The 12,144-nt window shown below is 44.5% G+C and overlaps 1 protein-coding gene across 3 annotated transcripts in view; it reads right to left on the bottom strand.

Moving 5' to 3' along the window:
- Positions 1-4,362: 4,362 nt before the first annotated feature.
- Positions 4,363-12,144, bottom strand: part of ZSWIM8 (zinc finger SWIM-type containing 8) — a 54,847-nt gene continuing 47,065 nt past the window's right edge. For all 3 annotated transcript variants that reach the window (XM_064430477.1, XM_064430475.1, XM_064430478.1), the window contains exons 22-26: positions 11,645-11,813; positions 9,213-9,386; positions 7,689-7,808; positions 6,571-6,749; positions 4,363-5,392 (exon numbers count right to left, since the gene is read on the bottom strand). In XM_064430477.1, the coding sequence (XP_064286547.1) occupies positions 5,189-5,392; positions 6,571-6,749; positions 7,689-7,808; positions 9,213-9,386; positions 11,645-11,813 (846 nt within the window). In that variant the 3' untranslated portion in view covers positions 4,363-5,188. The remainder of the gene's footprint in view (positions 5,393-6,570; positions 6,750-7,688; positions 7,809-9,212; positions 9,387-11,644; positions 11,814-12,144) is intronic.

Here is a 12,144-nt window from a genome sequence, read left to right on the forward strand (position 1 = left end):
CAGAAGGCCATGTGATTCTTACAGCCAGGTGCATGAAAGGTGAAAACTGGCAAAACAACAATAGGAATCTCTTTGTAGCTTGTGCTTGTAAACCACCTCAGAAATTCAATCAGGAAGATACTTAAAAGTTGTCTGCTGCCTCTTTTTAGTCAGCACAACATTCAGGAAACACTGGCATGAATCTCAACTAGAGGGTGAAGACCTTCTAAGGGAACTGGAGAGTTTCTCTGTAGGTGGCAGCATGTATCAATTCTACACAAAAAGCTGATCAATGAAAATTGCAATTTTCATTGGATGACAGCATTACAAAGACAAATATTCCTCACAGAAACCTGCAGCTCCTGGAAGTCAGAATCTAACACAGAAACACACAGGAATCTAACAAGCCACTTGATCAACCTCATCCTGATGTTTTTCAGCCCTTACACTCAGTTGGCAACAGTCCTACACCTGTAGGAAAAAAAAAAATAAAGAAAAGAAAATCCTTTGATTCCTTGCTATCATTTTGCTGTATCATTAGTAACATGGCCAGAAAAGTACGATAAATAGGTCCAAATGTGCCAAATGAATCAAACAATGCTGAATCCTGAGGGACTCCTGGCTGCCATGGTGCAGCTGCACACAAGACACCACCACAGTAGCAGCCAACACGTACAAGTGTTTTCAGGCTGCCTCAATCCAGGAATCTCATCCCCCATCACACAGTAGAACACAGATGGAACACCGGTACCTTCTCTCCATTTATCAGTTTGTGTGTTCCTTTTTTCTTAAAGGCTTGTGGGGGTTAAAAACCACAACAAACCAAGTTAATATTCACCTCTGAAACACTTAGCAGGCTGTTTTGCTACAAAGAGTATTCCTGACACATCTCCACTAGTCTATGTAGAAATAAGGAATATATTTTTAGCTTTAAAAAGTGGCTTTCTTCCAAGACTTGGTTTCTCACCTTTCTCATCTCCACAATGCTTGTAAACCAGCAGGTCCATAGTGGTGACACCATTGCAGCAGTCAGAACCCAGCTTGTGGTTATGTCACTTACAGTGACAGGATCATAAATCAGGCTGGGTCATAACCCCACGTCACTGGAAAAGGTGCTTTTCAGGACTTAGAGAAAAAGTTCTTGGCTGACTTAAATGAGGCAATGTAATAGGACATGGAAGGAATTGTCAGGGACCCAGTCCCTGTTTACAATGCACACTATGTACATATACCAGATATGTACTAGATTTAATGCATTTCCACCATTTTCCCCTTAAAACTCACAACTCCTTCATGGCAAAAAAGGAATTGTGCAGTACAGCCTGGACAGCACTGAGTAGTTATGAGTACTGTAACTGGGAGCAGACAATGCCCTCAAGATAAAAAGTCCCTTGTTTATAGAGCACAATCAGTCTTTACAAGAAGCAGAAACACTGTTCAATAATGGCAGCTCCTGACAGCACACACAGTTCATCTGCATGGTGCCCTCAGGGAGAGCACGCACCAGTCCTCAGCTCAAGTGAAAACCCTCACCCAGAACAGCCCCAGCTGCACTTCCAGCTTCCACAAATTAATGCTACTTTGGGAGAGGTGTGTCCACCATCCTGCCCCAAGTGCAAATACAAATACCCTTAAAATGGAAACTGGAAGCAGAAATAAGTTCAAAAGTTACATTTGAATTATGCTGGGGGCAAAGAGATAGTGAGGGGGAGGCAGTTAAAAAAAAAAAAAAAAAAAAAAACAAAAAAAAAAAACCCAAAAAAACCACCAACCAAAAGACCCTGCCTTCACCATAATCATGGTCAATGGCACTTAAATTCAGGCACAGAAAGAGAAACCACAAAATATCTTAAATAAACTGTAGTTGAGAGCCATTTGGTCTATGGTTTAAAAGGGTTTAAAAGAAAACTACGACAGTCATGGTAAGCAAATGCTGACAAGTCCTGATGGCCCAACCTTTTACTTTCTGCACCTCAGTTTAAAAAAAAAAAAGGGGAAAAAGAAAAAGGAAAAAAAAAGTAGTAGCAGACTACTGTGAGAACATCTCTCTTTTGGCACATTCTCCTCCCAGTCACATCCTGAAAAATTCATTTTTATATGCTGCCCGTCTCTTAATGTCTAGGTAAGAAAACTACAACTTTTCTGCCTCTTATAGAAAACTATTCTAAATTTATGCCATTTTGTTACAGCTGACAACTTTGACCAAGAGGTGGTGAAGAACTTCATGGGTACTTCAATGCTTACCCCATTTCCACTGACTGAGGTTTCCAAGGCTCCACAGAGCACTCCAGCACTGTGTAGCAATAGCCAAGCTGCTGCTAAATAAGCTGGGAAAGAGAAAGCTGTATTCTGCTCCAAAGTACCACAGCTCCAGGCTTGATAAAAACCAAACCCAAGCAAAAAAAAAATTTAAAACTTAAGTTTCAACATCTCTCCAGAAGGCTAGTTCTGAATAACTCTCCAAAAACCAAAATAAAAATCCCAAATAAATAGTAAGGACTGTAAACAAAACTAGGTAGGGGGCTTTTCAGCTAATTACAGCCATACCTGTTGCCAGGCATGTCATTTCTTTACAGGGCAGCTCAAACTCACCTTGTTCATAGGCTGTAAAGACACTGAAGTTCAAAGGCAAATACTGTTCTGTTAACTCATATTCCTGGAAAGTGCCTCCAAAGGAAAATTTTCACAGGCAAGAAGGATAGTAATAGGTGAACATGTCTAGAGATGGAGACACTTCATGCGTTGCTGGGAAAGTCCTAAAGAACATTTACTCCAAGTGAGTAAAAAACATGTGTTAACTGAAAAAACACACGTTAACTGAAAGTCAAAGGAAATTTGAGTTGCCTGCAACCTCTTTTAGAGGTCTTCTTCTGAAATGTCTTTTCAGAACTTCTAAGCCGATATATTTTTCCCACTCCTGGAATACTGACTGACTAACAAGACTGCAGTGGGCACTAATTGTTCTTTTTTAACAGGGCTCATCCCATCTCTTATAAAGGAAAAATACCTCAATAACCTCACAGCCACATGGCAATAAAAAACATCATCCTCTCTTTCCTCACTTTCTTCTGTCTCTGCTCAGATATATTTCATGGGACTTGGCTCAGGAACAACAACAAATTACCACACACAGTGGTCTGACAACTCTCCTGCTCAGGGTGTAAGCGTATTTTTCCAATCAACATCACAGATGAGGCTCTGACATTTCATTTCCCTATTCAATCCAAATCCTTAATGCTACAAGTCACTTCTGCTCCTGATACTTAATATTCAGCTCTTTTACCCATTTCCCTTCTGGTTCTTTCCTTCTAAAACATGCTGCCTTCTCTTCCACAGATTTTCCCCTATAGCATTAGAAAACATTAGACTTTATTAGACAACTCATTTTTCTCTATGCTCCTTTCACAATTCTGAACATGCAAGAACCAGAGCACAGAAAGTGTTCTAGGAACCCAAACCTTCCACACATCATTAGGCTGTGCTCTCCAGTCAAATCCAAAAGTTTTGCCAAGTAACAGACAGCTCATAATCAACACAGACTTCAGTTTAAAAAACACAGAGCCTAACCCATTATTACGATCATCTGCATTTCTAGTTAGCATGCAACTAGACACCTTATGGAGGAACACAAGGAGCTATAAGGACATCTTTAAATAGTTACTGCTGCACAATCAGAAGTAGAGGAACCTAAGCCATACTCTCTGGTCTGTGCAGTACACAAAGCCAAATCCAAAGAGCCTGTTCATCTCTCTTGCCCTGTGCCTATGATTTACTTTATTCTTTAAGAGTATCATTGAAAATGTCAAACAGGCACATATTTCTAACTTGCAGAAACGAAAACTCATTGGCTAAACCCAAGTAAGAAGCAAAATACATTACTGCTGAGAAATGGGATTCTTAGCATCCATGAGTCATTTAACTTCCACTTTAAAAGCCCTGAAATGTATGTGCTTATACACTTAAGCTATCTAAATTCAATTTTCTGCAACATCATCCCTACTAGATATCTTTCATAGTCCACCAAATAGCTCTCTAAATACATGGGAGCAGCTGGTGTTCTGCACAATACTGGGGAAATACAAGGCTCTGCATTATCACACAGTATCAAGGCTAGAAAAGGAACCCAGTGACTGACAGAACTGTAGGAAGAATATCCCAGGCTTACCACCAACTCCCAATACCCATCAAGCATGGACCTCAGCCTCCGCAGAGGCAGGTCACTGTCAGAGCAGTACCAGGCAGGAAACCTTTGGGCCCCAGCTTGTGCTGGATTGCTGCTCCCCAGAGCACAGCAGTCACCTACCAAGGCTCACAGGAGCTCCCATGACACACAGCTGGCCAGCTCCTTCAGACTGCCAACATCATAGAAGAGAGAAGAGTCAGTCTAAGAAAACAAGTGTTTAATCAGGAAACGAGAAGAGACGAGGGATAAGAAAGTGATTACAGGAGAGTAATACCCCAGCCAAAAGAAACAGGATTGTACAACTTGTAACAACCAGGATCAAAACATTCTATGAGCCAGCAGTGCCCAGTGAGGGACACTCCTGAGAAAGAGCTCAAGCACTTCTGGCAGTCTCCAGGCAGCTCAGTGCAGTCAAGGACTCACTGCCCGAGCTCCAGCCTCTGTCCTCAGCTGCTGCAGAAAGCTGCAGAGGTGGCCCTGGCCCTGCTACTCCAGTCTCAGCTTCTCTCACCAGGAGTTGCTGAAAGGGATGGAGGGAGCACTCACTGTGCACAGCAGTTCCAGCCACTCTCCAAAAGGAGATGGTGTGTGGAGTAAGAGAAGCCCATACAAAAAAAAAAAAAAAAAAGTTTACATATTTATAAATGCCAAAATAAATATTTCAGACAGAATCCCCAACCCCTCTAACATGTGCGCAATCACACTGCAAACTGCTCGCAGAACAGCCTCCCAGGGCTCAGGGAAAAAAGCGGTGACTACACCACAGGGCAGCCAGCTCAACTTCCTTCTCATTTCCTGATGCTTCTCAAGCCTGCAGCCCACTGAGAAGGAGGAGGAAGAGCGAGCAAAGCAGAGCGCCAACACGCAACAGTGCTGGAGAGGAATGTCATGGTATAAATACATCAGATCAGTGGTTTCCAACAAGTTAAAACTAAAATAAAAAAGACACCAGAAGGAAGGATGGTGTAAATGGAACTACAACTATGTTGGGCAAAGGGTTGTGTGTCCGTGGAGCTCCACCTGATGTCATGGTGAGAAGGTGGTCATTTCCAGAGAGACCCTTTGCCACAGCTCCTTTGTCTGCTTGCTGCGCTTTAGGTTCTGGAGAATATCATTAAACTGCATCATGCCCATGGGAGTCAGGCAGAAGGCGCTTCTGGCGCTGCGGATGGCATTCACAAAGTCATCGTAGTCAGCTGGAGTGAGATGGATCAGCCGATGGTGGATGTACTGCATGGGAAAAGGGAAAGAGCCTTAAGGCATTTGCTCATCACCCTCCTGCTAGTGAAACTCAGAAGACTGAGCTCCCAGAGCAATAGGCCACACGGTCCTGTTACCCACCAATGGTGCCAAGACTCACTGCTCTGACAGAGAAGAGTACCTCGAAAGCAGCAGTGCTGTGTCCTACACCCAGCACACCCCAGGGCAGTGCTCCTCAAAGCACCAAAATGCAGCACACAGCATCAGCAAGTGTCCTCTGTGTCATGGGCCATAGTACAGCACTAAAGGGCCAGGTAATATTCTACCCCACCAGCATCCACTCCTCACAACCTTTCATTCTGCAGGCTACACCCAGCCTGGTCACTTTGCTAAGGGAAGTGGGCTGAGTGAAGTTTACACTAAATTGCTACAAAATATCTCTAGGCTTTTTACACTGTAACTTCTATCAGCTTCTCAAAGAAGGCCCCAAAACAGGCTTAGCTTTCGAGGTCAAATGAAGAAGCTGTCATGTCTCAAAAATACCATCTAGGGTGATAGAACAGCTAATCCAATCTGGACAATATGGCTGCAGAATCACCCTTTGATGATTTATTCAAGAGAAGCAGGTGTATGTGAGGTGTCCTGATTGCACTGTTTTAAAGAACAGGCAGCTTTGGTATTCCAGCTGGCTCACTGAAGCACTGGTTTCAGCAAAGCCTGGGATATCTGTGCTGGTAGCTGACCAAGGCATTTCCACTGTTGGTGTCAGCACCGGCACACCAGACAGCCATGCCAGGACTTTGTGAGGAGGGGAAAACAGGCTACTACTAACAAGAAAGTAAAAAGGATGGGCTAGGGACAGGGGTGGACATGAGGCTTGAAAACATAAAGGAAGTTCATTAGTTAAAAGGTACACGTAGCATTTGGAGTGAGGAAGAACACAACCACCCCAGCCTTCATAGAAGAGCACAGGAGGTGGAAGGCCTTGGCAGAAGCAGTACAGTGAGTTCCTTTGCATGCAGCCCCCATACAGACACATGATATCTACTCCAGTCCCTGCTGAGGGAAAAGGCTGCATCAGGAAATGGACCACGTCAGCTCCCAGTGCCCAAGGCCCGTCCCCTCCGCACATGCACACACAGGCAGCACCTCCCAGGCAGGCAATGGCCTGGCAGCTCTGACTGGCAGGAAGATAAGCCACACTTTACCTGCATATAGGCCTGCTGGCACCTCTGCACCAGCTGGTGGAAGGCTGGGGTACGCAGGTGGTTGTGCACATGGGCAGGGTTGAGCCTCTGTAGAGCTTCCATGATGATCTCCTGGAGCACAAAAGGGCTCAGCACCCCCTTGGCAGCACCAACGCAAAACTGATGCACGTAGTTTACACCTGCACAGGAGGAAGTCAGAACAACAGTGCTAAGATAACAGACACACAAGAAATCACACTTCACAGCAAGAACCTGGATCTGGAGCACCACCTTCTCCATGTACTGCACCCTCCAGCAGGCTTGAGGGAGACAGTCTAGCAAACTCATGGGACAGAGAAGATTCTGCTAAATCCATCAGGTTTGAGGAGAGACCAGATACCACCTCAGTTACTGGTGTTCCCAAATTCACTTTTCTTTAAAGGAGATGTGAAAGGAAACTAATGTGGCAAGGTTACTAGAAAGACAAGGATAACACTGTACCTTCTCCATTGTTTCCTGACTGCCCACCAAGGAAGCACCTAGATGCCTCAGCACTCAGGCTTTAAGGAGGCTGTAGACATAAGTCAAGCTTCTCCACACCACTGCCTACAGTGGAGCTCTGCCAGCAGGAGCAGCAGAAGCTGTGCCACTAAACAGGCTGTTTGTAACGATTTTTTTAGTTCTTACTGCTTATGAAAGAATTTAGAAAGTGAGCTGACAAAAAAGATCCAAGAGCAAAATGGAAGTAAAAACAAGCAACCCCCCCCCCAAATAGGTGTTTTGAGCACCTATTGCTATAGAAAGTCTTCACAGAAGGTATAAATATACATAAGAGGAATACCTACAATATAGTGCAAACGGAAAAGAAAGAATCTATATTATAGAATAGAAGAGATACAAGCTCTGAACCCTGTCCAATCTCATGTACTTCATCCACTGACTCAAAATTCAACAGCATGCCTACAGAACCCAAAAATGGGACAAATGAATGGATAAAAGAGCAGTAGGGATCTTCTCTCAGGAATGGCACTGATATGAGGCTCACCCAATCCTTGAAGTTTCACTCCTTCAAGAGCTTTTTCCCACCATGGCCAAATCCCAGCAAGTGGATTTCTGTTAAGTACTGCACTGAGCCTTACCTAACTTTGCAGCTAACCCAAGGAGCCACTTTACATCCTCAGTGTAGGGCGGGCTGCGGGAGAAGTTGTTGGGATGGTCGTTGTGAGCTCTTCGGCCAAGCATCTCCAGAGCCAGCATCCCTGTGAGAAAGGGGCAGCCACAGTCAAGCAGCACTTCTGCCCAGTAAGGCTAAGTCTAGCATTTCACTCACTACAGTAACACAGCCTGACTGGCCTGCCCTCCACCAGCAGACAATTCCACAGCTGCAGAGTCCAGACAAAAACAAAAGGCCAGCCTTGGAGCCTGCCAGCACAGCAACTATCTGCAAGAACATCTGGATCTGCCGCTCCAGGCTGGGAAACCTGCACAGCCATCACCCCTCACCAGAGCTGCAAAGAGACACTCAAGCACCCACGGCAGCATTAAGCAGAGAGCCCCAAAGGCTGCACTACAAGAGATGTCCTGAAAGCAAAGCTTTTGATCTAAATTTTGCAACAGAGAAGCTACCCAAACCAGCCTGCTCTGCAGCAAAGACAACAGGCCACCACTGAGCTGCAGTATTGCCAATCTGCAAACATTTCACTTATGCCATTACAGCTCTTCAGACAAATCCACCCATTTAAACAGTATTCAAATACCAACATGTGCCACATCCTGATCTTCCAGACCATCTTCCCTGCCTGTGCCTCTCTCTTATTCAGGTTATTAAACACCCTTCATGGCATGCCATGTACCACTGATATCTTAAACTACACCTGCATGCCTTTCTACCTAACAAGTACTCTTTATTCTAGCTTTCAAAAAAAAGTCAAGTTTGCCTTCCATTTTCTTGTTTCTCTTCCTCTGCTTATTTTAGAGGCTTTCTTATCCTACGTTAAGTATCCACTGGGTTGAACCATGAGTCCATATAAGTAGCTTACTACTTACTACTGCAGTAGCTTACTGCAATCTAAGTTTAATCCCAAACCCAAGACTGCTATCCTTGTTCCAATGGCAATTCAGGCAGACACTCTTATTTTCTCATAACCAGTGTGACTGGGAAAGGAATGCTAATTACATACCCACTCTTCACTAAATATAAGTTCCCTCTGCATCTATCGTTAACAAATAACTGGAGAGGCACAGGGCACTTCCTTTGTGCATCTGAAGACTCAGCTGGTATTAAACTAGAGGTGTGCCCTCCCCATCTCTGAGCAGCAGAAGTCAAATATCGTTTTATCATATAGTCACAACTTGCACAGTCACATCCGTGGAGCCCTATTCAGGCTCCTTTATGTACATCTGGTGAAAGGCAAGACTCTTCCCAGCTTTAAACCCATTTAGCTTTCTTTTCTGCTCTGGTGGTCCTGAAAAGTAATTGTCCAGTATTTTGAAGCTTTACCTTCATTTTTAAACTCCACATCTGATCATCAACTTGCTTTTCCCATGTCCCTCAGGTGCATTCACCCCCAACAGGTGCAGCAGCTAAACTGACAGTGAAAACCTGCAGCCTTGCCCTGAATCCCTCTCAAGGGGACTATAGAAATCCACTTGGCCATCCTTACCAACTCGGTATGCAGAGTGGAGGTAGTGCAGACCCTGGGGGCTCACAGGCTGACTGTGCTGCTCATCCTCGGCAGGAAAACCCCCCGTGACAAGGGAGTTGGGCTGTGAGGACAGAGTTGTCAAGGAAGCACCCTGAATCGCTGGGAACGTTGATCCTGCATGGACACTGCCTACTGAAGAGAGCAAAACAGCAGCATTAGGACCCAGCACCAGCCTAAAAGAAGGTTTACTTGGGACATCATCTCCTTCACCTGACTGCCCTCTGCCAGTGTAGGGTTATATTCCCCTAAACAGAACAATAAAGCAACCAAAACCCACAGGCTTACAACTGAAATACAATGGGCCAGGAATAGCTCTATTCTGTTTGCAAGGTGGGCCTGACAGGGTCAGTTGGAGTGTGTCTATTTCTTCTGCAGTATCTTGTTAACATGCACAAAATCCATGTTTTACTTGTAAACATGTATGTTGATTTGAAGGCATTTGCTATTATTAAACAAAATGTTTGGTTCTGATTTCTTGTCCAAGGAAACAATCATGGGTATGTCTATACCTGATGAGAAACTGCTAGGAAAATTACTGAGCAGGAACAGAATTAAGTCACTCAAAGATCAAGTCCAACAATGCAAGGTTCTTCCACTTCAGCTGTACAACAGCTGTCACTCAGTTCAGGAAGGCTGTTACTGGAGGCTGACCTCCAATCCCTGGAAAAACAGTCCCTGCACACCCTGGCAGCATGTATCAACAGTAAAAAACAGCAAGGAGACTTGAGAAGTTGTCACCTTCATACACTTAACTAGTATGAGCAAACTGAAGGGAAATGACAGGTTTCAAATGCAAATCCATTGCATTGTACCACCTAAACTTGTATGGACAGCGGCAAACACTGAATCACTAAGCTGCACTCTTACACAACTCAAATTTACCTGTCCCTCTCAAGAAAAGTACAAAGAGTAAGAAGCAAGGTTTGCTTGAGAAATCCAGAGCACAGATGCCATTAGGTGTGTGCAAACTGTTACCCTTATTCACAGTTTCTCTGTGATGCTACTACACAGCTTGAGCAATGCTGTAAGTTCCTTTTTATTCCCCCCTCCATGTTTGCTAGTGAATAGTTAAATACCTGAGAACAATGCATCTCCCAGGAAAGACCTGTCTAACCCCTCAACCAAGGAGGCACAGGGTGCCAAACAACACACAAAGCAGGGCAAAATTCATACTGCATTTGAAGTCTGGCCAAGGAGAAAAACCCGTAAGACTGAGGTAAATTATTGCCAGAGCTCAGGCATCACCACATGATTCCGTACTTCAGGAACAGTGAAACAGTATTGTAAGAAATTAAAATAAGTTTATGGAAGCTGTAAACAATGGCAGCTGGAAAGGTTGGGGCTGTTTTCTCCTTTTGCTATTTTAAGTGTTCTAGGATGAATTAGCACTTCTGGAAGATCCATAACTCTTTGGAGGAGTACAGAAATGGTTTCTCACAATGAAAACTCACAGCATCAGATTGTGACTAAGGCTGGCAGCTATCATATCCTAAGGCCTTCAAGACTATTTTATTTGCTTTTGTGGTAGCTTTTTAGCACCAAAATACAGGATAAAAAAATAACTCAAATTACTCTCCAGATACTCTGAATATGAAGGAGATCAACACAACTCTTCAGTATTTTTCCACATACCAGTCTTCCAGCATCTGGTGACTTGCAATACACTGAAAACAGGGAAACATTACAGCCTCTCCAATGAGGGGTTAGCAGAGATTGGGGTCAAGTGCAACCCACTGGTGCAGAACTCCAGGGCAATGACAGCATGTCCACAATCCAATCAACAACTGTTGTCCCAGTGCTACACACTACTTCATGGATTTTCACCATCACTCGAGCCCTAGCATAACACATGAGCAACCATTCCAAATGCTATTGACATGACTCTTGAGAAAACATTCATCATCTCTGATAGCTCCACATTTGGGCACTAGCTGCCTCCAATCCTTTTAGGGAGGAAAAGACATTTAGTAGTGCTTCTGCAGCAGAGGTCTGCCTGCTTCCTGCACTCTGTTCACCTGACCCAAGAGAATTACATGAGTCTGCTCAAGATCTTTATGCTCACCTTGCCTCAAGGAGAGCAGGAATTAAGCCTTGACAGGTTAGATGTCAGAAAGACCACAAGGGCTCCAAAGATGATTTAGTCTTGAGGCCAAAACAATCTCATACTGGAAATTCAGCTGAACACAAGTTCCTCTCTGCTAGCTCTATCAGGCCCCCTTGGGAACCCCAGTACCCCTGAGCATGCACACCACCTTTAGAATGGTGGGCCAGAACTTTCCAGTGCAGAAACCCTCATTCCACTTGTAATAAATAAAGAACAGGACCTCACTGGGGAACAGCTAAGAGACAGTAAAGAAACCTCTGCTCCCCAGCCCAGAGCTGTAACTTACGTGCTACATTGGAAGACAGCGACAGTCCCGTCTCACTGTGATAGGGATGCACCGCAATCTGCGTCATGGAGGGGACGGGCACGCCAGGGAAGGACACTGCTGTAGCTGCCAGGGACGGTGCCGTCACTGAGTAAGGGTACTGTGCCCCTATGAATGCTGGATGGACACCCTGCATCAGAAGGGACAGAACAGTCGTGCCTACTTCACGTGATCACTTAGAAGCAATTCAAAACATCATGTCCCCACACAAGCCCCAGAGCTTGAACAGTCCAGTCTGAAGGAAGCAAAGGCAGAAACTTGTACCGCATGAGCATTACATCTGCTTGTTCCTCCTTCTTTAAAAAAACTTAATCATTTTGCAGAAAACCACTCCAAGACCTTCAAAAATAGTCAAAGGTTAAAATAACTTTTATTTGGCTTTCCCAGCATAGTCTCTATTTAGCTTGCAAGCTCTCAAGAAAACAAGCTTTCTGTCCAGTGCCTTCTGAGAAACTACAGAG

Source organism: Passer domesticus, chromosome 8, assembly GCF_036417665.1.
Source record: "Passer domesticus isolate bPasDom1 chromosome 8, bPasDom1.hap1, whole genome shotgun sequence".
In the NCBI taxonomy this organism is placed as follows: domain Eukaryota; kingdom Metazoa; phylum Chordata; class Aves; order Passeriformes; family Passeridae; genus Passer; species Passer domesticus.